This window comes from Peromyscus leucopus, chromosome 5 (genome assembly GCF_004664715.2).
Source record: "Peromyscus leucopus breed LL Stock chromosome 5, UCI_PerLeu_2.1, whole genome shotgun sequence".
Lineage (NCBI taxonomy): Eukaryota > Metazoa > Chordata > Mammalia > Rodentia > Cricetidae > Peromyscus > Peromyscus leucopus.
The window spans coordinates 58409681-58436796 of record NC_051067.1 but is presented as its reverse complement, the minus strand read 5'-3'; the positions used below and the strand labels follow the sequence as shown (position 1 = coordinate 58436796).

The following is a 27116-nucleotide window of genomic DNA, read 5'->3' as shown; positions in this document are numbered from 1 at the left end:
TCAATGCGTACTATAATTCTTTTTAAACCAGAGAGATAGCATTTGCAATGCGAATAGTCTTTTCAGCAAAAACTTTTCCTACTTGATAATAAGCATAAAAACATTACCCTATTCATTATACAACCATTTTTCTTGCTCTCAAAGAATTGTTACAGCATGATAAAATGCTCTCTATGTAATGTTAGATGAAAATTGGGTTAGATTCTGAATTTTTTATGAACTCACAAAATGTGCACCAAGAAACCATCTTGAGAAGATAGAAACACATGCAAATGATTTTCCTAGGTGTTAGGGTTAAAAGTGATTTTCCTTTACTGTTTTTATTTAATTTTATTTTCCTGGATGTCTGTCAAGACTGCATTCACAATTTAGAAACTGTAAACATTGTTGAAAACCTGAAAACGTGACATGCCATTTGCCCAAAGAAACATTTTTTCAGCCATGTGAGAGGGCATAAAGAAAGGCTGGCGGGGCCGGGAGGGTTGCTCACTGAGGAAGGCCTTGCTGTGTGAGCCTGAGCTCCTGAATGCGACCCCAGCACCCACGTGAAAAAGTAAGCTGTGCTTATAATCCTGTCTGGGGGGAGGTGGAGCCAGGCAGGTCCCTGGTGCTTACTGACTGATTCTGTGAGCACCTGCAACACCTGCCTTCTCCGTGTGGCTTCCAGGTACACTCACTTCCACATCCTTGTACGCACACATGCACACATACCCATACAGAGAGAAAGGCTTGGAGTGATGTGAGGTTTAATTCTCCAACTCATCCTGGAGATTTTCTTTGTTGCCAGTATCGTTCCCTTTGAGTTCTATTTAGAATGATCCATTTGGTACATTTACATCAGTGTCTGATTTACAGATTATCCTTCTGTGGTGTCTTGTGAGATACAAATGGATACAGAGTTGAATCACTGTGGAGTCACACACTTTATCAACACCTCCCCCCATTCAATAGGTGTCAGAGAAACCACCGAAATCTGATTTATTCATAGGTACATTCATGCCTCCCCACCCTTTTCAGAAGCTATGTGTCTGACAATATTTTTCAGGTGGGATTTTTTTTAAATTTACAAATAAACAAGAAAAGTGATTGCAGTTTTAGAGTAACATAAACAGGTTGTTTTCTACGATTGCTTCTCCTTTGACATTGTCTGCCATCAAAGCCAGCACACTTGGTAACAGTCTAGTATTAGAGGAAGCTTGTCACATGTTACTTGTAGAGGGAAATGGGATTGCTTGTAGTTTCCTAGGCTTTGAAATCCCTAGTTCTCTTTTAGCAAGCTTGACATTATTAAATTAAATGAATAGTTTTTTTTTTAAGAGAGCCAAGAATTGGCGGTGGTTTTAGGATATGTTTCAGTCTCAAGTGTGGCTTCCCAGTGCTGGGGTGTCTAGTATGCAACTGTTGGACTCCTGGGGATATTTAAGGGGTGTGTGTGTGTGTGTGTGTGTGTGTGTGTGTGTGTGTGTGTGTGTATCACACACACCCTGTTTTTTGTTTCTTTATTTAGATGAGAGCGTTTTTATTGTACAGAGTGTGATGTGCCATTGAACTGGAGTGTGTTCTCTGCCTTGGAGTTGGGCTTTGGTTCTCTGTGCTCAAGGCTGCTCAGTTGCTGTCACTATTGGCGTGTGTTCTTCCAGGATCAAGATGTGCACACTCATTTAAAATCTTGCTTTTGTTCTTTGTCAGTTTTTTTTCTGGATTCTTTGTTTTGTAGAAGTTTGTCTCCAGCGGACCCAGCATCCCAAAGTCAACATGGTAACTCCTCCTATGCCATAAGATCTTTAAGTTTAGTTAACAGGAAGTCTCCAAGTCTGTCCACAGCAGGTCTTAATGATCCATATGACATCAAGTCTTTCAGGGAATGCTTTCAACCTGTAAAATGCCTAGGGGTTTAAAGAGCTTCTTCTCAGCTTCCAAAGTGAGTCCTGTCTGAGCTCATATCCACCCCCACCCTGAATCTACCCACCCTTGTTTTTTTCTTCTCCAAGAAAGGGTCTCCCTCTCCAAGAACTCACTCAGTAGGCCTGTAGGCCCCAGGAGTCTGCTTGTCTCAGCCTCTGCAGTTGCTGGGATCCTGTAAGTGTCGCGTGCCTGGCTTTTCTTTTAAATACCTTCTGGTCTGGGGATTATTTACTAGCAGATCTTCTTGCTTGTAAGGCAGGCAGTTGATTAGCTTAGCTATCTTCCAATTCCAGATATTTAAATATCAATTTGCTTTAATGAGGCCCTGTGGAACACACCTATAATCTCAGTACTTGGACAGTGAAGGGAGTAGATTCATGAATTCGAGTGTCATTCTTGACTACATAGAGAGATTGTGACTAACCTGAGCTACCCGAGACTCAGTCTCAAATCTTCCTTCCCCAATCCCCAGATTCTGAAATTGAAATCCAGATCCTTGGTTATACTAGCTAGGTTTCATGTGCCAGTAGCCACATGTTACTGGGGGGTACCATGTCACCAGGCAGGTATAGAAAGTTCCTTTGGATGGTGTTGACATTCAAAATTGGTAATTCCATCCTGATTTTAGAGTTTTCTAATACCACCCAGTGAGTGTCCTTCTAGACTCGTTTTCTCCCTGACAAAGCTCTGCTTAACTCATGCTAGAATTAGTTGTATTCTGTAAGTACACCCCAAACAAAGGAAAAAAGGAATAATTCGGCTAAGAGAGGGAGAAGGTTTACTGTATTAAATGTGGTTCAGATAAAATGATAGTCTGATGGAGAAAATACACAATTAATACTGGAGAGGCATCATAGCTCCTCAGCCTGTTAGAGTTGAAAGGGATCTTTGATTGCCCGTAATCAAAACTCTTATTTAACTGATGAGAAATTTGAGGCACAGAGAGGTTCATTGATGTCCCACAGCTCCATAATGGCTTAGTTACTCCATATTCAAGTTAGTGGTTCTTTTCACAAGGCCAAGGAGACTTCTGCAGTAAGTTCCCATGCTGCAGTTCCGTGGCCGCTCTGCTCTGGAGGCGAGAGGAGCCAATTGTCATGCCTCGGCACAGCTTGCCGAACTTTCTTTGTATGTCTTTGGAAAAAAGAATTCTGCCACATTTAAATAGACACTTTGAACTTTGGTTTTGAAATTATAGAGTTTATTTAAAAATAGGGGTAAAAAAGGATGGGAGTGGAGCTTAGTGGAGGATTTAAAGATGAAGGCACACACTCACACATACACATGCACACATTCTCTCTCTCTCTCTCTCTCTCTCTACACACACACACACACACACACACACACACACACACACACACACGCACACTGAAAAAGAAATATGCTTCCTTATTAAAAAAAATAGCTCTTTTTGTGGGATGGAGGTGAGAGTATTGTTGTTGGGAAAAGGATTTGGTTTTTAAAATATCCTTTTACTAGCCAGACATGGCCAACAGGCCTATAATCCTAGCATTTGGTGCATGGAGGCCGGAAGATCAGGAGTTCAAAGCTGGACTTAGCTACATAGAGAATTTGAGGCTTATCTGGGCTCTATGAGGTCCTGTGTAAAAAGTACCAACAAACAAAAACTTAAGCAAGCATCTTTATGTGAGTGAGTGCGTGCGTGAGTTCTTGTGCTCGAGTGTGCATGCGTGTGTGCATGCATGCATGTGCCTCTGTGTGTGTCTTTTATTTTTGTTTTTGTGGAGGGTCGGGGTGGAACGCAGGGCCTCCCACATGCTAAGGAACACTGGAGCAGCAAGCTAATCTCCAGCCTAAAATACTCCATCTTTATTTTGCTGAGCTTAATGGATTAAGTATTTTCACCAGTAAGACTCGACCTCTCATCCCATTTAAAGTAAAATAGACTTTAAAAAAGGAAGGTAAACAGAAATTTCTGTGAAGTAGTGTGCCATTCTTAAATTTAATAGGTTTCCCCCAGAACTATTTCCATAGGCTACATTAGTGGCTGAGAGCTGGCTGTGTAGTGATTTATTCTAGCCTCAGTAGCTACATGCTGTGAAAAGATTGTGTTTTGCTAGGATTATTTCTTCTGTGTTCTGTTGATTACGCTTGTTTTCTTTATTCCTTCTCCGCTACTTTAGTTTTACCCCATAACCGTTGCCTGCACTTTCCTGTCTTTAGTCAGCCCTTCTGTCAGTGAGCTTTCCATTGCTGTGACAAAATACTCGAGAAAAACAAAACAAAACAGAAGCAAGTTTCATTCTGGCTCATAGCTTCACCGCAGGTATCAAGAAAGTGGAGGCCCAAGGTTGTCAGGAGTCCCACTCAGTCCTTATTCAGCGAGTCAGGGTCTCTCAGATAAGCCCAGAGGTCTGCAAGCTGGCTCAGTTTGCCAGCCAGCTTGCTCTGGGTTCCCTTCTCCACTTGCATGGCTTGGGATTATGGACAGGCTGCCGTTCCCACCCAGCGTTTATGGTGGTTCTGGGGATTCGAACTCCAGTCCTCAGGCTCACATAATAGATGCTTTAGCATCTGAGCCATCTCCCCAGCCTTCGATTTAATTATTGTTCTTTCTCTTTGTATCATCAACATCTTGGTCCTGTATCCTTATGCTTGCTTCATAAAACATAAGCCTCTGTGCTTAGAGAATATTGAATGAAGAAAGATAATCCAGTTGTTTGGAGGTGCTTTGTGTCTTTGCTTGTTACCCCATTTTCTTATTCATGAGCAAGATGCTCAGATGACTGTTTAATGAACCACTTCAGGCGGTCTTATACTTCCTAGTCTGAAGAAGGCATTTTCAGGAAGTTTTTTTTTCCTTCGAGACAGGGTTTCTCTGTGTAGCTTTGCGCCTTTCCTGGATCTCACTCTGTAGACCAGGCTGGCCTCGAACTCACAGAGATCCGCCTGCCTCTGCCTCCCGAGTGCTGGGATTAAAGGCGTGCGCCGCCGCCGCCGCCGCCGCCGCCGCCGCCGCCGCCGCCGCCGCCGCCGCCGCCACCACCACCACCACCACCACCACCACCACCACCGCCCGGCTTAAAGAAGGCATTTTCATCCTTTATACTTTAATTGAGAAATAGCCTGGGCTCCTTCCAACAGTGTTTGGTGAGTTTTGATGGAACAGGTGGATAAATAAATATGCATACAATTAAATTTTAGTTCTGGGTGCCTGCACTTTGTAGCCTCTTCCTAGTGACTGGAGCTGTTTTTTCATTTTCTTACCATTGCACAAAGAATTCACACTCCATTTATACACACATACACACATGCATACACAGGTATATATATCAAACAATTATGGTTTTTATTCTATTATTTTTTATTGAAAATAGATTCTTCTCTTATACAATACATCTGGATCACAGTTTCCCCCTCCTCTACTCCTCCCAGCTCCTCCCACCTCCCCTCTCCTCCAGATGCACTCCCCCTTCATTTCCCAGATCCATACTCTATTATGAACCTACAGCTGATCAGAGATTTAACGGTTTTCTAGGAAAGGAAACTTAGTAATGTGTGTGTGTGTGTGTGTGTGTGTGTGTGTGTGTGTGTGTGTGTGTGCGCGCGCGCATTAAGGAGGTGATAGTCTTGGACCACTTATTAACATGTGAGCTACACATTATTCTACTGTTAGACATACATGTACTATATTCTTTCTAGTTTTGCCTTTAGCTTACTTTAGTTTTTATCTACATGTGAAAATATACAAATTATATATATAATTTTAAAAATTTGTGTGTAATACAATATGTAAGTACATATAAATTAAAATTTTTTTAGAGAGGACACATGTGTCCCAGGCTGCCCCTGCTATGAAGCCAAGGATGACCTTGAGTTTCTGATCCTCCTACTTTTCCTCACAAGTCCTGAGCTGGGATTCCAGGTGTGCACCATCACTTCTGGCTTGTATGGTATTGAGATCAAATCTAGAGCTTTATGCACTCTAGGCAAGCAATCTCCCAACTGAGTCACATCCTTTAGCCCCAAATGAATAAAGATTTAAAAATGCAGTAGGGGGGTGGGGAGGTGGGAGATGGGGTGAGGGGGTGCAATCCTTTGATTCCAGTACCCAGGAGACAGAAACAGGTGGATCTCTGAGTTCCAGGCTAGCCTGGTCTAGAGAGGGAGTTCCAGGACAGCCAGCGCTACACAGAGAAACCCTGCTCCATGACTGTGTTGTCTACCAGAGCTGAGCATGTCCGTCTTAGTAAACATTGCTCCTGGTATCTTTTGGTCTCTGGCATAATGAACTATGTTGTAGGATCCTATGGGACCTGTCTGTGATTTTACCTTTCTCTTCCCAGACATAATAGAATGTAATCGAGGAATGGCAGAGCTATAGTATGATGGGGGAAATTCTTACCCATTTCTAACTTGTGAAAATAAGCAAACCAATGCGTCAAGGCTTATATAACTGTTCTCAGTCCCAACTCACTGTGAGACAGGATGACTTCTTACAGAGTCAGGAATGCATGTGGAGGGCTGGGGCTGAGGTGAGTTTGTAACATCACAGCATCAAGGGAGAGATGGCTCTCTAGCTGTCTGATGCCAGCCTGCGGGATTGGCATTTAGATCCTATTTGTTGGTGAAAATTGTGTCCATGTTAGTGATGCTAATGGCCTCTAGACAATGACTCATTTTGCCGTGCTGTGACCTTTGCTGTTGATGCTGTGTGGAGATGTGATGTGTCGCCGTTCGGCCTCATTCCTGGTGTTTCCAGTCGGCAGCTGCACTACCCTGCTTCTGAAATGTGACGATGAGTTGGTGGCCACGCTGCTAGGGTTGTGGTACGTTAGGAGAGCTAAAGGAGTTGATATTTTGAATCCGATTGAAGTCCTCCGATCTTCTGTTTTTGGTGGCCCCTTAGGCAACTTGCCGTAGGATGAACTAAGAGAAGAGGACCCAACACTGGTCAGCATGGAGAGACGTTTCCCAGTTTCCAAGATGCAAAACTCATCCTCACCATTGGAAAAGCAAACTGGCCCAGCAAATGGGAATGGGGATCTTGATTCAGGTAGGATTCTGTATGTTTATTTCTGAAAATGTGGCTCATGGACCAGTATTTTCCTGAGATGCTCAGGAACAGTGGGTAGCGTGTCTAGAGCGGATCGACCACCAGCTCTTGGTGTTTGCTGTACTAGTCAAGTCATATGTCTGCAGATACAGCAGCTTTCAAGTTATGATGATTTTGGGTCAGTATTAATACTGACATTACAAACAGAGTGTGCTAGGTTACAGCCTGGTGACATAGCACTTCTAAGTCTCAGTGCCTTCTGCTAGTCAATGTCTATGAACATCTGTGCTGACCTGACAGCTGTTACGGTGCCCTTGTATCTAGTGACTGTACTGTTCTTCAGTGCTGCACCTCAGCAGTGTCCAGGTTAGTTTTCATGGGAAAAGAAGAGCTGGGGTATAACACATTACTGACATACCCTCCAAAGTATCGAGCATAGCATTGGAAAGTATGTAGTGTGAAAGAAATTTAGGTCATGCGCATTTGTGTGATGTAATTGGATAAAACAAAGGAAAAAAAACAACAACAAAAAACCAGATTGTGTTTGATTGGATTTTAATATTTAATGAATTTATAAATGCATCTCTAAAAACATTTATGTGATGGTTTATTTTAAAAGGATACTTCTTTTTCTGAAAGTAGACTTGCATGATTTATAGATCAGCAAATTAAATAAGGGCAAGAGAGCTCTATGAATTGGTAATGTTTGCTACAGTGAATTCATACAAAATGTTGCCCGTTAACTTAGGGGGAGAGTTGACCACTGTCTAATGAAATTAGCAAGTTTGCCTTCACTTTAAAATAATAAAGTGTGTATGCGTGTGTGTGTGTGTGTGTGTGTGTGTGTGTGTGTGTGTGTGTGTGTTCACTCATATGCTGTGGTGCTCATGTGAAGGTAAGAATTAGAAGATGACTTGGAAGAGTGAAGTATCTCCTACCTCATAGGTGGTGGGGAGCATCTTTACTTGCGAGCATCTTTACTTGCTCAACCAGCCATCTTGCTGGCCCCATTTTCATGTTGATCAAACTAAGTCAATGATGGAATCAAAAACTGCTTGATATCATTGAGCTTGTTAGATCAGGTTTCCCTATTCCCTCTTTCTCTGCAAAGCTATAAAAACTGAGTATCTAATAGGATAAAGGCATGTAGCATCTCCCCTAGGATGAAGCCAGTCCTCCTGGTTCTTCTATATATAAAAAGGGAGGAAGAAACGTCTGTAAGCACAGGGTACCTTGCCCCCTGCAAAAAATGAAAATGTCTTTCTGAGCGGTCCTCACCCCCCCAAGGCTGAAGGTTCATACTAATTGTCTTTTGTTGGAATGTAGATTTGCCTCTCTCTCTCTCTCTCTCTCTCTCTCTCTCTCTCTCTCTCTCTCTCTCTCTCTCTCTCTGTCTCTCTGTCTCTCTCTGTCTCTTTCTCTCTCTGTGTGTGTGTGTGTGTGTGTGTGTGTGTGTGTGTGTGCAAGCATGTACATGAGGTTGATCTCAGGTGTCTTTTTCAATGCTCTCCACCTTATTTATTTGTATTGATTATTAATAATAATTCAGGCAGAAGTTTGTGGGTCACATGTGGGGGTCGGAGGACAGCTTTCATACTCAGGTCCTCAGGCTTCTGCCATAAGCACTTCCCACTCACTGGACTTTTACACCAGCCTTCCACCTCATTTTTGGAGGAAAGGTCTCTTGTTGACCTAGTGGGGGTCTGCTGGCTTTACTTGACTGGCTAGCCTGCAAGTCTCAGGGGTCCTCCTTCTCTCTGCCTCCCCAGCACCAGCATTACAGGCATACACCACCTATACTTGGCTCTGATGTGGATGCTGGGGATCTGAACCCAGGTCCTCAAGGATGTACAGTAAGCAAGTACTTTACTGACGGGGCATCCCTTCAGACCCAGTTTCATTTTCTTCTAATGGTGCCGGAGATTGAACCAATGGCTTTGAGTATGCTAGGCGAGCAAGCACTCTGGAACTACCCCCTAAGCCCCAGTCTTTTTATATCTGCTCGGTAAAGTGATCCTGCACTTTGGAAGTTCCTGGGCATTTCCTTTATTTTTGTAGTGCATCTTCTGCACGTATCGCTCTCTGTGGCTGTGTCATTTTCAATGATAAGTTTTCATTTTCACACAGCTGCCATATTTCTCTCTAGCGTAAGTAGATTCTGAAGCTCATTACTGATAATCTACTGTCAGGAAATTATTCTTACTGACAAGTTCTTCAAAATGATATCAGAGTCTGGGGGATTCCAGGCTGAAAACCCGTCATAGATACTCATTCATGATTTGTTCTTTACTCTCATGTAGTGAATGGTTTAAATCATACAAGATGCTCTGATCTTTAATACTGAGATTGCTAAATGATTCTAAGTTATGTTTATCTTTTTCAGCTTCTGATCCACATCTTTCCCCACTGTGCTAAGGGTTTATGTGTCCCTGTTTCTTAGTATTTCAATGTTTGTGATAAGGAAGCTTTGATTGTGCTACAATTTCTTTAGATTCAATTAAAATTTTTGTGTGTGAATTTCATACGAGTGCAATGTATTTTCAACATACCCATCCCATCTTCTATCTCCAGCTCCTTCCGTGTTGCTCCATTGCCTCTTTCAAATTTATGTCTTCTCTAGCTATAATTATTGTTGATATACCTATTGAGTCCCTTTAGTTGCTCATATGTACTCGAGTGTAGAGCTGACCACTTGGGCATGGGCAGACTATCAGGGGGCTTTTCCCAGAAAAAAAATCCAGCCTCTCGCTTGGTAGCCATCCTCTGCCTGAAACTCTTCAATTATGGGTGGGGTCTATGTGCCCCTCCCCCACCCACCCTGGCATATTGGCTGGTGTGGTCTTATGTGGGTGAGCATATTGTCAGGAGTTCATGAGTGTAACATAGTGCCACACATTTTAAAAGAGAGTCTAAAACCTTATAGACAACACAGGCTGACTTAATGATCAAAATCACATCTGATAGATAATAACATGATCAAGTATGACTCTTCAAGTCATTATTTTTTTTAACCTTCCTTTCTAGATTCATTTATGATGATAATCTGGTTGTGAACTCACTGGGACATGCTTAGGGATGCTCGGAACCTTTTTTTGTTTGATTTTCAGATGAGCTTTCTGCATGTGCAGAATAAGGCATATTTGATCTATTCAGTGGGCTCTAGATGAACTTGTGAATTAGGACAAATGGCATACAAGCATGGTTTCTATTGATAAGTGCTCATACTTTAGAGTCCCTCGCATGTTAAGGATTAAGCTGAATTAATCTTCAGTCCCGGTAAAGTGGCTGCTTTTTCAGGCCCTTCTTACAGATGAGGTGGGCTTGTGTGAGTGGTGTGCTGGAAGCAGGTTTAGTCTCAGGTCCTGGAGTTGGTGTCCTGACGTCATCGGAAATCCTCACCCCCTCCTCGTACATCACTCAGATTCCTTCTTCTTCTCTTCCTTTCCTTCTCCGGAGCTTTGTTACGTGACACATGAGGGCGTCTCCTTAGCAAGTGACACCACCCAAGAGACTGTAGCTTGCCAGGCCCTGCCATGCAGGTTCATAATCCTCACGACTTGAGGGGTTGAGACGGAGATGTGAGTTTGAAGCCAGCCTGGGTTACAGAGTATGAGACTACCCTGGGGACTTGTTGAGACCGTGTCTCCAGAAAAATGTATAAATGGGGTTGGGATTGTAGCTCATTGTATGAGATGTGGGAGGCCCCTGGTTCAACTCCCAGGACAGAGAAGTGGGGGAGGAGAGAGAGAGAGAGAGAGAGAGAGAGAGAGAGAGAGAGAGAGAGAGAGAGAGAGAACATGAGTAAGTCTCTACAGTTCTCTCCTGAAAAAACTGTCCTGACTAATGATCAAGGGACAGAACTCTAGTCTTGTGGCTTCAGGGCCTTTTTCTTTGCTACGTTGTTCAGTCCCCTCTGTCCCTCTGTCCACTCTGTCCCTCTGTCCACTCTGTCCCTCTGTCCACTCTGTGCCTCTGTTCCCTCTGTCCCTCTGTCCACTCTGTCCTTCTGTCCACTCTGTGCCTCTGTTCCCTCTGTCTCTCTGTCCACCCTGTCCTTCTGTCCACTCTGTGCCTCTGGCTGATTCACCCCCTTGCAATGATGATTCTTCTGTGAGATCCATCCCAGCTGGATTGAACTGAGTAGTTTTCTTCTTTCTTTCACTTTTGGCTTTTCCTCAGGAAAGCTCAAATCTTAGCTGGGATCAATAACTCAAATGTGAAGGCTGCTCTTGAAATAAGATAAAAGGGCATTCCCTCCCAGAAACAAAGAGAGTGTGTGCCTGAAGTCAGTGCAGATAGACAAATAGTCCAGGATCCTCAGGTCTCCCCAGCAGGCAGAGCACCCTGAGGCACACGGGAATGAAGCCCACCAAAATTCTGAGTGTCTTCAGTTAGAATAAAAGCAAGCAGAACAATGTGGGGACACCACAGTAAGAGGTTCTTTGACGTGGTTTGTGTAGGCCTGCTCAATGTCATTTCCCAGGGGAGCCTGTGGTATTGTACATGCAACCAAGACCAGTCTCTGAGTAAAAAAAAGGAAGCAGAACCACATGAACTTGAGTCTTCCAAATCATAAAAAATAGTAGGGCCGGAAAGGAAGCCCAGGCAGTGGAGTCCTTGGCTCTAGAGCATGAAGACCTGAGACATGAGCCTAGAACTCTGCTGGGGAGGCAGAGATGCGGAGATCCCTCAGGCCTGCTGACCAGCCACACTCTCTTAGTTGGCGAGCCAGTGAGAGAGCCTGTCTTAAAAAAGAGGTGGATGGCTTTTGATGAATGACAGTTGGCATTGACCTCTGGCCTCTGCACATGCCCAGTTGCAGGCTTACTCACACAGATGAACGCACTTATACATGTGCGCACACCTAGAAAGTATATGAGTATTAAATACATTTCTCTCCGTATGTATTGTCTGTGTTAAGAGACAGGGCTACTTACATGATTGTGCTTTGCTTGCTTACACGTAATAGTTCTCCTGCCTCAGCCACCTAAGCCCAACGCTTGGCTCTCACTGGGAATATATCAAAGAGGCAGGCCTCTTCAGTTTAGAAGAACACGAGTCAATGCTCCATTTTTTTTTTTTCAAGACAAAAAAATGTGTAGCTTTGGAGCCTGTCCTGGAACTTGCTCTGTAGACCAGGCTGGCTTCAAACTCACAGAGATCCGCCTGCCTTTGCTTCCTGAGTTCTGGGATTTGCCACCACCACCTAGCTGAGTCAAACACTCTTAGAGAAGTTCAGGGCTTACTCTTCATTCTGAGAACTAGTTCTTGGAAGTCAATATTAACCCTTTCCCACCCTACTTACCTCCCCCACCCCCCTTTGAACTTTAGGCTGCAATTGTGTGTTTGGTCAGATCCATGGTGGACTGGCCACTATAGCTCCTTTCTGAGTTATCTAGACTGCTGTTTAGATTTGTGCTGTTTTCCTCTCCTGGTGCTAGGAGGAGCTACCAGCATCTAGAGATGATTTAGTGTCTTCTTCCCATCTCTTTGCACATTTAAAAAATTACCTAGCATGCGAGTTTGTTCATGCAGAATCTGCCGGTTTTCAGAGCCCTGTATTGTGGCAGTTACAGGCTTTACTATCCAGCCTTGTGAAGCCAGGCTGCCTTCAGATTGTAAAGTGAGCTTTTCTCAGGTTTTATTAAGAAAAAAAAATGTATGGGGCACTTGTTTACCATATTTTTATTCTAAAGTCACTTGTGTTCTAGCTTTTCATAAGACATTCTCTTTGTGTTTATTCTGGAATATTCTGGTCCCACAGATAGCTTTCTGTTAAAAAAACAAAAAACAAAATGAAGCTGGAGCTGTTTAATGAAAACGCTTGTTTTCTTTGTAAGGTGTGAAGTGTTCATAGCAGCTTTTCATAGCTGGTTTTCATGACATCATGGGGAAATGTCTCCCTAGTTCATTTATGGTGGAGGGGACTGTCAGAGTCTCTTTGGCAAAACGTTTTGGGTTTAAGAGGTTTATGGATCAGCTGTAAATACTTTCTCTGGTTTATGAGATCTCTCATAAACATTGTGTGTTTATAAACCTATTGCTCATTGGGAGCGCCTTTAGAGAATCAACTGTTTGGGGGCACAGGCCCGAGGAGGGCTTGTATGTGGCAGATTTGAACAGGCTGGCTTAGGAGTCAACCTAAGTTTTGCATACAGCTTTATTGCTCCAACAGCATGGCCGGTGTTGCTGGTGCTGGACATACCGTTTTTGTATCATTTGATCTCATTCAGGGTCTGACATGTGGTTTACTTTCTGAAGTGCTTTTGTTTACCAGAACTACTGCATGCTCCCTGTGCGCTTCTGTGTGTGTCTTAGATGCTCCAAGTCCTGTGGATCCCCTGCAGCTGGAATTATAGGTGCTTGTGAGCTGCCTGATGTGGGTGCTGGGAACCAGACTCAGCTCCTCTGCAAAGGCAGAAGCACTCTTTTTTTATTTTAATAAAATAATTTTCCTTTTTTTTTTTTTTTTTTTTTTTAAAAAAAAGATGTATTCATTTATTATGTATACGGTGGTCTGCCTGCATGTATGTCTGCAGGCCAGAAGAGGGCACCAGGTGTTGTTATGGATAGTTGTGAGCCACCACGTGGTTGCTGGGAATTGAACTCGGGACTATCTGGAAGAGCAGCCAGTACCCTGAACCACGGAGCCATCTCTTCAGCCCCGTGCAGAAGCACTCTTAATCACCGAGTCCGCTTTCCAATTGCTTTTTCTTAAAATGTTACCGAAGTCACAGTTTTATAAAGGTCTGTTATTTTCCAGTCTGCAGCCTTAGTGGGCAGGTAGTTTGGTGCCTGTGTGTATCTTGGCACACACTTTGAAGTGTCCTCTTCTGTTTCCTTCAGTCTACTCAAACGGAGCTGTCTACTATGGCTAGTGTTAGGCTAATCCACATTAGCTTTAAGACAACTCTTACTTGTTTGACTCGAAGCACAAATGTTGCTTTTAATTTTGACCGGGGATCCAAGTGTTGTCGCTTCTTGTCTCACTGTCTCTGTCTCTATCTCTCTGTCTTTCTGTCTTTGTCGCTGTCTCTTTCTGCAAGCCTGACATCAAAGCTGGCGAGCTTCAATTACTCTCCATATTATTTATTGGTTTGTTTGTTTAGGCAGACTCTCTCATTGAATCTGGGGCTCACTGATTTAGCTAGATTGGATGCACAGCGAGCCGCAGGGATCCTCCTGCCTCTGTCTCCCTTTGACTACATACATATGTGTGTTACCCAGCATGGCTTTTTATGTGGGTTCTGGATATCTGAACTCAGGTCCTCATCCTTGGACAGCAAGCAGTTTACCAAAGGAGTCATCTCTCCGGCTCCCCTTCCCCCTTTTAAACTCAATATTTCTACAACAGCAAGGTGAAGCTTTTCAGAGAGTTCAGCCATCTCCTCTAAAGCGCTGAATCAGTCTGTGTCTCCCAGGCACGCCTTGCCCTAGTTCTGATATTCTCGTTTTGTTTTGTTTCCACAGAGGAAGGTTCCGGCCTGGAGGAAAATGGCTTTAGCTGGGGAGACTATTTGGAAGAAACAGGCACCAGGGCGGCGCCACACTCATCCTTCAGGCATGTAAGTCAAGCCTTGAGCAGCTCTTCCCTTCTGGTCTGTGGGAGGGAAGGGAAAGGGATCTCTTGGGTGATTCAGGAACCAGGCAGAAGAGAAGAATGAAAATGAAGCGGAAGAAGACTTTATAGGAAGAAGGAGAGATGGGGAGGTTTGGTTGTTCCTAGGCAGCTGCACATGAAATCGGCCACAGTTTGAGTCTCACAAAAAGCCGGCGAGTTAGGCAAGATGTTACATTGATGTCTTCTTTGTAGGTGTGATGACTGTATATTCTTTTATAATCAGGTGATATTTGGGGCTTGGGACTTGATTCAGTTGATAGAATGCTTTCCTAATAGCGTGAAGCCCTGGGTTTGATCCCACCATGGCCTAAAATGGGGTGTTGTGGTGCATCTGTGTATTTCTGGCACTGGGAAGGTGGAGGCAGGAGAATTAGTACTTCAATCTCAGGCTAAATAGGGATCTCCAGGCTAGCCTGAGCAATGTGAGATTTTTTTTTTTAAAGGTTGATACTATAATTTTGAAAAGTCACATTAGAGTTTTCTAGGCTTTAGAGAGAAGGTAAGTTGGGTGGGAGGAATCATGATAGATATTCTGAAAATGTATGTCTCACAAAGGTCATTCTCCTTAATAATATCTATTTGTATAATCTGGCTAGCATGTCCACTGGGGGACCCACCTAAGAAAAAGAAACATGAATTCTTGCCAGATTTTTCTTAGGTGTGAACTTTTGTTTCTACAGCTCTAGCATGGAAAAGATGATAGTCCCCCAAACTAAATTCTTACGTGCGACTCTTCAGCCAAAAAAAAAAAAAAATTTACTTCTGAGAGACCTGATTTCTCATCAGCCTACCCCAGCAACAACTGAGCCTTCTTAAGCTTCTCCTGGCTCCTCAGCTGGAATAAGAAAGCCACATTAAGTTCTACTGAGAAGTGGAGTGTTCTTTTGAAAGGGAATTTAGGACCTCAGGAAATGTGTAAGATTGCAGCGCCCCCTTCTTCTCTGTACTCACCAGGCTGTTGTTTATTCTGGTCACGGTTGTAGCCATGTGGTGAAACCAGGGGCTGCGTTTTCAAGCCCAGCGAAAGCCGTGCCTCTCTGGCTTATACAGCTGGCATCACGACCCTGCAGAAGCCCGGCTGACGAGATACTGAGATGGTCTGGTGATTTCCTGAAGGCAGTTTGGGAAAGAAGGGTGATCGACAGCTTTCCCCTTCTTTTCTGTGCAGTGAAGTCATGTCTTCAGTCATGAGTCACCTCCAATTCTCCGATTCTCCACTTCTCTCAGGTCCTTTTCAGCTGAAGTATTTGCCCCCCAAAGGCTCTCATGAACATGCGCTCATCTTTCAGGATGTCTGTATTCCTGAAGGATGATGCCAGCAGCTACCCTTCCAGATGCAGACTGTCCCAAGGCATGCGTGCAAGATTGACAGGGAAAGTAGCCTCAGTTTCACAGATGACCAATTCCTGGTCCCATTGCTTTCTTGGCTTTGGAATGTAGAGACCTCCAGGTTGGAAAGCTTTTTTTAGTTTTCTTTTTCATCCTGGTGGTAGCTCCTAGAACACAGAAAACTTGAATCACATAGAAGAGTACTCTTCTGCAATTGAGATATGCTGTTCATTGAACTCAAGATCTTGATAGCCTTTGTTCAAAAACACTAGCCCTCACCTTTTTACCCTCCATGTAACCCAGTCTAGTCTCAAATTTACCATGTAGCCAAGAATGACCTTGAACTTCTGATCGTTCTGCCTCCACCTGCCTGCTCTGTCTCCCCCCCAACCCCCAGCCAAATGATGTAGTGTTGGGATCACACTCCAGAGTTCCTTCATGCTTGGCAAACATCCTACCCACAGCAACATGTTCATTCCTCATTTACTTGTGCCCCACTTGGTGTTGAGCCAGGGTCTATTTGTGTCCCCAAGTTGACCTAAATTTAGGATTTTGTGCCTTGGCCTCTAGACTGCTGGGATGATGGGTGTGTGCCACCGTTACTGGCTCATTCACGTTTTGTGGTATTAGGTTCATATTGAAATGACAAACTGTTGAATTTAATGGGTAAAATAAAACTTGTTATGAAAATCCGTTTTATCTTTCCTTTGAACATGGCTTCCATAAGACTTAGCCTTGTGTTGGAGGCTCATGTTCTGTTTGTCTTAAGTACATGCCTATGTTAGGGCTGCAGAAGTTCTGTTTTAAAACGTCCTCTGCTTAAGTAGTTCTCAACATCTTTTGAGGCACATGGCTAGTGTGATTATGGTTTTCTTGTGTTTCTGATGTCTCAAGGTGGAAATCAGCATTCAGAGTAACTTCCAGCCGGGAATGAAGTTGGAGGTGGCCAATAAGAACAATCCGGACACTTACTGGGTGGCCACCATCATCACCACCTGTGGACAGCTGCTGCTTCTGCGTTACTGTGGTTATGGGGAGGACCGAAGGGCTGACTTCTGGTGTGACGTGATCATAGCAGATCTGCACCCTGTGGGGTGGTGCACACAGAACAACAAGGTGTTGATGCCCCCGGATGGTGAGCTCACATATCGAAGGCTTTGCTATCAAAGAGGTTGCTTTTCATAATGCCTGTCCTTGCTGAAAGGGCAGAGAGAACCTTCTAGAAAACCCTGAGTGGGTTTAGTGAAAAGGTTTTCCATTTCTTTAAAACATCTGGGGTTTTATTATTTAGCAGATACTGTGGGGTAGGTGGTGGGTGGGTTTTTGTTTACTAGAAATGCTATTGATCTTCAGCTAGTTAGGTCATACAGGAGGAAAAATGGTTTAAGACCAATTCTTAGGTTGTCTTTGGTTGGTAGAAGAGGAACTTAAGCTGGATGCTAAGGACACACACACACACACACACACACACACACACACACACACACAGAGACAGAGACAGAGAGACAGAGACAGAGAGAGAGGCTCTGGGGATTAGATGTATTGCTTTTACTTTTCTGCCATTTTAGAGAATTGACATTTGAAACAGCCTTCTTTTTTTAAAAAAATTATTTATTTTTAACTATGTATGTGTCTGTGTGTAGCTGAGCGCACCTGAGTTCAGGAGCCCAGAAGAGGGTATTGGATCCCCTGGAGCTGGATTTACAGGTGATCGGGTTGTGAACCACCTGACTTGGGTGCTGGGAACCGAACTCGGGTCCTTTACTATAGCAGTACATGGTCCTAACCACTGAGCCACTTCTCCAGTCCCCTTACATAGCATCTTTCCAAAGTTTGCTTGTTTGCTTTGTTTTCTCTTCCCCGCCCTTGCTTTTGACAAGGTCTTACATAGCCCAGACCGATGACCTTGCCTCTGATCCTCCTGCCTCCACTTTCTCAGCGCTAGGATTATAGACATTTGCCACTACTGGCCCATTTATGCAGTGCTGAGGATTCAAGCCAGGGCTTCCTGCTTGCGCAGCAAACACTCTACCAACTGAGCCACATCCGAGGCGCTGCGTTTAGTTTTTGAGCTTTATTACTGTGGGGAGACTGAGGTTATGAAACAGAAAGAAAGCGAAGCTGATGAGAACTGACATCACTCAGAGCAGTGGTCCAAGATCGTATAGACACGAGATTAGTTTAGTCGCCACAGAACAATGGTTCCTTATTGGGGCAGGTTTTCCCCCAGGAGACATCTGGCAATGTCTGGGAGTACTCTTTTGGCCCCAATGAAGGGGAGATGCTACCGATACCTAGTGAGAACAAGCCAGAGACATCCCTGAACCTCCTCCAATGCACGGGACATCTCCACAATTGAGTATCACCAGGTTCAACCTTCCTGAAGTGCTGAAGTTGAGGGCTCCTGCTGGGAAAGAAGGCACTGAAGAAGCTCCTATGGGTCTGTGAGAACTGAGTTCGACCAAGTATTTGACTCTGATCTCTGTCTTATTGTATTATTACAGCATCAGTGGTTTCCAGCGCTGTTGCTACTGTCTCCCAAGGCTATTATTCCATGATCTCTGTGCCCAGATGGCTGCTCCTCCTTTGGAGTAATCTCTTCCCCTCTCCTTCTCCATCTTCCTTCCCCTCCCCCTCTCTCCTCTCCTTTCTCCTCTCCCTTTCTCTTCTCACCACTCTTCCCCTTCTCTTCTCTCCTCTCTCCTATGAATCCCCCCGCCACCTCCACCCCAACTTCTGGTATGATTTTTCTGATATGGAAGAATGGTCTGTGGCTTTTATTTCATCCCTTTGTTATGCATAATTGATGGCTTGCTAAAGAGGGGTCATAAAATTGGCTGAAGCTCAGAGTTGCCTTTCTGTGACGTTTGTCAGGGTTGAATCCATTGCCTTGACCTCAGCTGACATCATGACCCCTCATTGTCCCAGAAGAAAGAGAGAGAGGGCATCCTTTTAGATTGTTGTGTCTGTTCTGTCCTATTCCTGGAACTACTTACCTCTTTCCTCCTCCTCTTCTGCCACTGGTCCCTGAGGACAGAACCGATCTGTGCTCACAAACAAGGCTGTTGGGACCTTTATGTCACTCTGTGTGTGTGTTTAATGTAACTTAATTAATGTTGCAAGGACTTTGAGAATACTAAGCAAACACTCTACCACTGAACTGTGTCCTGAGCCCTGTATAATTTTAAAACATAATTCATGTACCATAAAAGTCATCCCTCTAAGTTCAGTGATTTTTACCGTATTCACAAGATTGTGCAAACAGACTATCAAGGTCTGGGGTGATTTTATCACTCCAAAGTTATTCCCCTTTCTCACCTACTATAACTTACCTCAATCTGTTTTTTTTTTTAAATCACATTTTAAAATTTATTTGTATGTATGTGTGTGAGTGTGTGGAAGTGTACACATGTGTATGTGTGTGGAGGTCAGAGGACAACATAAAGGAGTCTGTTCTCTCCTATGTATGTCCCAGGTTTAGCAGCAGACACCTTTTTTTCTTCTTTTTCTTTTTCAAGACAGGGTTTCTCTGTGTAGCTTTGGTGCCTGTCCTGGAACTCACTCTGTAGACCAGGCTGGCCTCGAACTCACAGAGATTTACCTGGCTCTGCCTCCCAAGTGCTGGGATTAAAGGCATGTGCCACCACTGCCCAGCTGGCAGTAGGCACCTTTATCCTCTGGGGCGTTTTACCTTGCTCTCCCAAGCCTGGTGGTACTTTACAGTAGCTGCTGCTTTTGTGACCCCGTCTATAGAGTTTTCAGGTCCCGTCGTTAGTACTCTAAGAGCTCCTGGGTTCATCTGGGATGGTCCCTGCTGTCCCTGGAGAGACAAGGCACTGTGGATTCATCAGCTCCCCTCTCTCACTTGGAAGAAAAATATGGCAGTTGTCAAAGTCTCAGAAACACCATCAAATTTGTATCCTGCAAACTCTGTGCTATTAGCCAAGACAAAGATGCCCTTAAAATGACAAGATGAAAATGAAAAATGGAAAAATCCTAGGAAAAGGGTGACCATTAATGTGATGGAAAGATGAGAAGTCTTTTCAAACAAGAGAGAGTGATGTTAGCTTGAGGATTTTTTTCAGTGCTGTCTTGTAAAGAACTTAAAAAAATTTACTATGTAATCAATATGACTTGGGCATCTTTAGTTCAGAGAACAAAGTCAGGAAATAGCAGGTTCACGGGGCAAGAGGTTTTATTGATTTCTGTGGGGAGGGATAATTATTGCTTCATAACCAAAGGCACTGGTTGTCCTACAGGGAATAGGGGGAATCTGTGTTTTGAATGGGGATTTTTATTGTACGGTTTTCTTAGTGAGTTAATACTATAAATACTACAGCTGTGCCTGGATGATCTTTATCTTTGTTGTGGTTGAATTGAAAAGGCATTGCAAAATATGGAATAGCAATCCAAGACCCTAATGTTTCTGTCTGAGAGGCTTGTATGTGCATACAAGGGTCGTGTGTGTGTGTGTGTGTGTGTGTGTGTGTGTGTGTGTGTGTGTATGTGTGTATGTGTGCGCCCGCCCATGTTTAGCAAAGGATAAACTTGGCTGTCTTTTTTCAGGTCTATCCACTTTAAAATATATATATATTAGACAGGGTCTCTAGTTGGCCTTGAACTCTCCAGTTAGGTTAGGCTGGCTATCCAGCGAGCCCCAGGAACTGCCTCACTGGTACGGAAATTACAAGCACATGCTGCGAGGCCTGGGTTCTGGAGATCTGGCTTATGTTGTTGAACTTTTAAAGCAAGAACTTTACAGACTGAGCTATCACTTCAGCCCAACTGAGTCCAAGCATCCCAGGAATCAAAGGAAGGGATGCTGCAGCGGACTAGAGATCTGAGATTTTAGGAGCAGCCATCACTAGCTTAGTTCCATGGTTGAGTCCCAACCAACATTCTCTGGCAGTCTGTCTTTGAAGTGGGGCCTTCTGTATTGTAATCTCAGGGGGCTACCTGGTCCACCCTCCCTGCATTTGGGATTCCAGTTAAAGGAGAAAAGTAGGAAAGTGTGACTGATTACTTTTCTATTTTAGGAGTGAGGCATGGAGTTTGTTTTAGGATTAGGATGCATCCATGTCAGCTGAGAAATCTACAGAAAGCATAGGCACAAAATGCCAGTGTCCTTGTTGGATCATGGCATATATTCTGGTTTTATTTCTGTTGCTGTGTTGAAATACCCTAACAAAAGCAGTGTGGAGAAGAGAGGGTCTATTTGGGTCACAATTCCAGACTACAGCCCAGTATGATAGAGAAGTCAAGGCAGGAGCTGAAAGCATCACAGCCGGTCAAGAGCAGTGAGCGAATTAACACATCCTTGTCGGCTTCCAATACTGTTACACAGCCCAGGGTCCATCAAGTGAAAAGATGCCGTCTACATTCAGGGTGGGTCTTCCTACCTCAGCTAACACCTGCATAGTCCCCCACAGACTTATTTACAGACCAAGCTGAGAAAATTTCTCAATTGACTCCATCGGTGATTCCAGATTGGGCAAGTTAACAATGAAAACCCATCAACCGTGATTTATGTAGGATAGAAGATGCTTGTGGTTGCCTGGGTAGAATGTCCTTTAATCAGCAATTGAGAGTTTAGTTCCCCTTTTCAATCTAGATAACTGAGAGTTTCTAGTTCCCCAGTGAGTGATCAGGGAACGAATGGTAGCTGACTCCTTGGAGTAGGTGGGCTTTTGCCTACTGTTCTGTGGGAGGAGAAAAAGGAGGATGGGAGTGGCTGAGTTCAAGATCTTTGGATTATCTGAAGTTGTCTCTGCATCAAAAAAAAAAAAAAAGAGCAATTTGACTGATCCATTGTTTGATACAGGGTTTTTAGGGGGCACTAGTGACTGAACCCAGAGCTTTGTGCATGCTAAGCAAACACTGTACCAACTGAGCTACATCCCCAAATCCAGATTTTATTATTTCAGATGCCAGTTTGATAGGGTACAAAGACCTGGTTACAGTACTATGTTTTCCTGCTGCCCTGTTTTAACTTTATCTTTGAATGAATGTAGGTCTTCATAAATATGTTAAATTTAGCAAGGAAAGTCAGTAGGGCAGCATTCCCAGTTCATGTCATTATGGTGTGATTCTCATCAGCAGTCGGAGAACTCCATTAACAAGGACACGCTCAAAGACAGCTGAGTTCAGTGGCCAATTGGCCGTTGAGAGAGCCGTGTTCCTGCTCCGGGGCTACCCAGTGCTAATCTTTCATATTAAAAGTATTAAGAGACGTACTACATTAAAGCCTCACTAAGTGCAGCGAGGGATTAGAGCTCCTATTAGCAGAGCAAAATGGAAAGCGTTTTGGCTTAGTAAATCAATAAGGCTTGATTTATTCATAAGTGTGTGCCACGCTCGCAAAGGGCAGCTGCCAAATAATTATTGTTTATGGTGATAATGTACGGAGATCATTTAATCCAATGACTGTTTTCATTGTTATGTATTCAGAAGTAGCGACATTACCTCTTAATGTCAGGGGCCCGGGAGCTTTGGTTCTCTGATGCTCCAAATGGTGCCTATTGAATTCTTTAAGGATGCTCCTGTGTGAGATTGCAGGTGAATATTTGTGAAAGATGCAGGACAATAAAAGCCCCCGGATTCTAAACAGGCAAGTATTTATGTGTGCTTTCGACTGCTGCACTAAGAGTGTGTGTTGGAATTACAGTGCCTTAGGAGTCCTGCCACTAATTTTTATTTTCGCCATTATTAAAATTTCTGTAATTTGAATTGCAAACACCTGCAGGCATGCCAGAATGACTGTATTTACCATTTCGAAGTGGAATCACCATTACCGGAGTTAGTTAATATATATATAACTTATTTGAATAAAGGAATGTTTATTCATGAAGTATGAGGAGAAAGTGTGAAGATGGCCGTCTGTCATGTGGGTAGATCTGCCAAGTCCTCTGGCGTGGTGAGGACTCTAGTTGATTGTAACGGAAGTGTTGCCACCAGGTGGGACACAGAACTGAAATGTCCTGACACAAGGACACACTTGTCCACAGCCATTGTTTAAGCATGGCTACGAGGAAGAGAATTTGAGGTTTCATGAGACTATTCATTTTTAGTTTATTGTTTTCTTTTCCTATTTTTTTTTGTGTGTATGTGTGTGTGTGTGCGCACATGTATAGTGTGCTTATGTGGTGGGGATACATGTGAGCAGATGTATGTGCATCTTTGTGCCTGGGCATGTGAAGGCCTGAAGGTGATACTCGGAATCATCCTCCATTTCTCTACTGTATTCTGTGAGGCAGACTCTCTCACTCAAACCCAGAGCTTCCTACTATGGTTACCCTCAGGGGATTCTCTGCATTCTGAGGATGGAGTGGTCAGACCAGGCTACCATGGCTACCCGATATTTACATAGGTTCTGGAGATCCGAACTCTAGGGAGCATTTAATCACTCAGCCATCTTCCCAGCCAGAGAGTATTCATTTTAAAAACTTAAAGATTTAAAGTGACATTTTAGTAATATTAGTGATACTTAATGACTTTTTCCCTTTGGAGATCCTGTTTATTAACAAAAATTGCTAATGATTGTGGCCTCAAGCCCACAGTCCTCCTGCATCAGCCTCCTGAGTGCTGGAATTACAGATTCCTCCTACCATGCTAGCTATGCCAGTCGGTCCTCTAATTGAACATTTGGAGTTGGGAAGCAGGGAGACACTCATTTACTATTAGGTAATTTGATGTGAAGAGTATAAAATAATATTGGTATGAGAAAAGATATAGTATATTTGATAAATATGACAGTAAATAAATTAATAATAGTTGTATTTTTAAAAAATCTTTTGGTCAAAAGTCACTTTTCTTATTTTTCAAAGTAGAATCTTACTCCCTAGCCTCGGCCTGCCTGGACCTCACTATGTAGATGGCATTGACCTTGAATTTGTGACAATCTTCCTGTCTCAGGCTCCTCTAAGTGTTGAGATTATAGGTGTGTGCCAACACACCTGCTTCCAAAGCTAGCTTTTCAGAATGGTGCATGAGAGAAGAAGGTGCTGGCCGACAACAAAGTAATCCTTCAATGTGGGCTCAGGAGATCTTTTAAAATAACTCCCACGGGTTTGAAGCATTTTTGAGCAGGTGCAGAGTCTGTGTAGACTTGTGCCATAGTGTAGACTAGAGTGAAGTTGGCCTGTGAACAATCATTGAGCATATATGTATGTGAGTCTCTCTTTCTCCGTCTCTCTCTGTCTCTCTCTGTCTCTCTCACTTTCTGTATATTTTGTCTTAAACAATAGATCATTTTCAAATAACATCACTAAAAACAAATCTTTGGGCTCTGAAAAAAATTAAAAGGCATATAGACAGTTGAGTCTACCTTCTACAGGGCAGCAATTACCTACAGCAGCCACCTCTTTAGATGGTCATTTGTTTCCTGGACCCTTTTTTTTGTTTGTTTGTTTTTGTTTGGCCTGGTATGTCTTATATGTGTATTCTTTGTGCCTGAGCATCAGGCATGGGATCAAGAGGATTGCAGATATCTTTGTACAGTCTCCATGCATGCGACTTCAGATCGGAGCAAACTGTTGGATCAGCAATCTCAAGCTTTCTCTCACTTCAGAAATGTCCTGCTTAACCTGACATGGTGGCACACACCTGTAATCGCAACACTTAAGAAGGTGGTGGAGGCAGGAAGATCAGGCATTCAAGATCAACCTTGTCTACATGGCCAATTTGAGGCCAGCCTGGGCTACATGAGACCTTGTCTCAAAATAAGAACAAAGTCCCAGATGTAAGAATTCAAAGAAATGTGGTGAATGAGATCTATGAAAGGACTCCTGAAGAAACGGGAACCAGAGTTGTGCTTTAGCGTCTGGAAGGAAAAACAACGGAGACCAAGGGAGTGGAGGTGGTTTTGATGGTTCTTCTGTAGAGCAGACACATTAATGAGGGAACAACGAAAACATTCTGCTCTGTGGATTTCAAATCTGCAGATTCAACCAACCACACAGAGTGAGAATATTAAAACAAAAAATGTGCATGTGTTCTGAGCAGGTACAGACTTTTTTCTATTGTTCTCTAAACAGCACACCCCAGCATCTATTTACATTGCTTTATATTGCATTAGGTACTACAGGCAATCTAGAGATTCCCACAAAGCCCATGTGTAGGCTGTATGTAAATTTCACATGATTTTACATAAGGACAGAGCATCTGTGAATTCATAGAGTCCCAGATTCAATCCCCTTTATGCATCAAGGGGCAGCTGTACTTTTTCTATACAGTCCAGCATGGCTGAATCTCATGATACTCTTGACTCAGCCTTTTGTGTGCTGGGATTATAGGCATGGGTCACTGTGCCCAGCTAATCTTTTCTCTTCGGAATCCCTGTTTGGTGTTAGTGTTGTCTCTTGACAGTTACTGTGCCCTATTCTCCCTTTATCATTGTCTTGTACAGTGAAAAAAAAAATCAGCCTGGAATTTTGTGTTTGTAGCATAGTGCTCTAATTAAAGGTGGATAGATAGATAGACAGATAGACAGACAGACAGACAGACAGACAGACAGATAGATAGATAGATAGTGCATATGTGCAGGCATGTTTACATATATGTGTATGTCAGTGTGGAAGACAGAGGTCAACCTTTATCATTTTTCAGCCAAGAGCCACGTTGATTTTTGAGACAGTGTCTCTCCTTGGCCTGAGGCTGGTTGGTTTGGTCTAGGTTGGCTGGTCAGTGATGTGCCTGAGCCCCTGGTGATAGGATTATAAGCGCATACAGTCATGTTCAGTTTTTTTTTTTTTTTTTTTTTTTTAATGTGGGTTTGGAGGCCATGAACTTAGTCCCTTGTGCCTGTACAATAGGTTCTTGGCTGAACTTAGCCACTGTCTCAGCTTTCCAAAGCAGACTATTTCTTACTACATGCCTATCTATTGTAGTTCTAAGTGTTTAATCCTGTCCTTAGAAAAGTCATGTAAATTGGCTGGTGGCTTTTTTATTTCACATTTGAAGAGAATGTGGCTGATCCTAAATCAGATGACTTGCAGTATAGATTTAACCCAAGGGTGACTATTCCCAGTCTTGAAACTAATGATTTGAAAAAAGTTGGGGTGGGGTGGTGTCAATCATGGTTTGGTTACTGGTAAAATTCTATAAGATTTTGTACGAGAATGAGCGACCTTGTAATATTAGGAACAGTCTCTGAGACAAACCGTCGGCCCCTTCTTGTGATCTTTAAGAGCAGAGTGGGAAGTTGCTTGCCCAGAGTGTTTCCCATCTTGTCTTTTTTGGCGGCAAATAAACGGAAGAGCTGTGGTCTGGAACTGCTTTAGCGAATGGTAATCATGAAATTATGTAAAGTTATGTAAATTGGATCAGATGCTATTTGGGTTTTCCCTTGTTGCATGAAAACTGTAAGCGCAAAGCCAGGAGCAGATTTTCTTTTCTTCTGAGTCATAAGTGCACTTATTTTCTGTAGCTTCTCAATTGAGCGACATATGTACTATAAACGGAGCATGCGTGCGGTTGTGTGGACCACTAGTGTGAGTTCCTCTGGTGTGTTTCTTTGGCCTCTGGTCACTCCTTCCCCTGTTATGTCTTCTTATCTCCTTCACTGTCAGAGCCCTGCTCTCACTTGGCCAATGCCTCCTGTTGCCCTCCTTTCTCCTCATCCAGAGATCCTGTTCCTATCCTGCTCAGATGACATGGCCTCAGTCACAGGGGGCTCAGCTCCATCTGGCCCAGTTCCTGCTCCGGGTGGACCATCTAATGTCCTACATGCACTTGAGGTTCATTCTGTGGGGCAAGTTTCGTGGCACCTGCAACACACAAGTCCTCTGGACTCAGCTTGTTGGCTGGGTTTTGTCCTCGATCCCACTTCGTTGTCCTCCTTTGTGTCCACCCTGAGCCCAGAGTCTCCAGCTCTGCCCACTGCTCTCTGTCTCTCAATTAATCCATTGGACTGGTGAGCTGTGCCCAGTGTGGTTTGGTCTTTTGGTCTTCAGAACATGCACCTCTTGTACTTTTTATTAAATCTGGCTCATGGATCAAAGTTCTGGGTCATGCCTCCACTCCATGGCCACATCTTCTCCAGTGATTCTTCCACTCCAGGGCTGGGCCTCTAGTGTGTGGTCAGGTCTCCAGTCCCGGCAGCTCCTTCATTCTGGACTATCTGCAGCCTTCCAGTCTGCAGACCTTCCAGAAGAGAGTTTGCCTTCTCACCCAGCCGTAAGGGAAGGCTCGGCTTGCACATGTCTTCTGAGCCCGAGATTATCTTAAGGCTCACTGAATACAATTTCA

General features: G+C 43.6%; 1 protein-coding gene across 4 annotated transcripts in view; it reads left to right on the top strand.

Moving 5' to 3' along the window:
- Positions 1 to 27116, top strand: part of Sfmbt2 (Scm like with four mbt domains 2) — a 186559-nt gene that overhangs the window by 14287 nt on the left and 145156 nt on the right. For all 4 annotated transcript variants that reach the window (XM_028891484.2, XM_028891440.2, XM_028891451.2 and 1 more), the window contains exons 2-4: positions 6776 to 6922; positions 14393 to 14487; positions 16767 to 17007. In XM_028891484.2, coding sequence (XP_028747317.1) covers positions 6826 to 6922; positions 14393 to 14487; positions 16767 to 17007 — 433 coding nt within the window. In that variant the 5' untranslated portion in view covers positions 6776 to 6825. The remainder of the gene's footprint in view (positions 1 to 6775; positions 6923 to 14392; positions 14488 to 16766; positions 17008 to 27116) is intronic.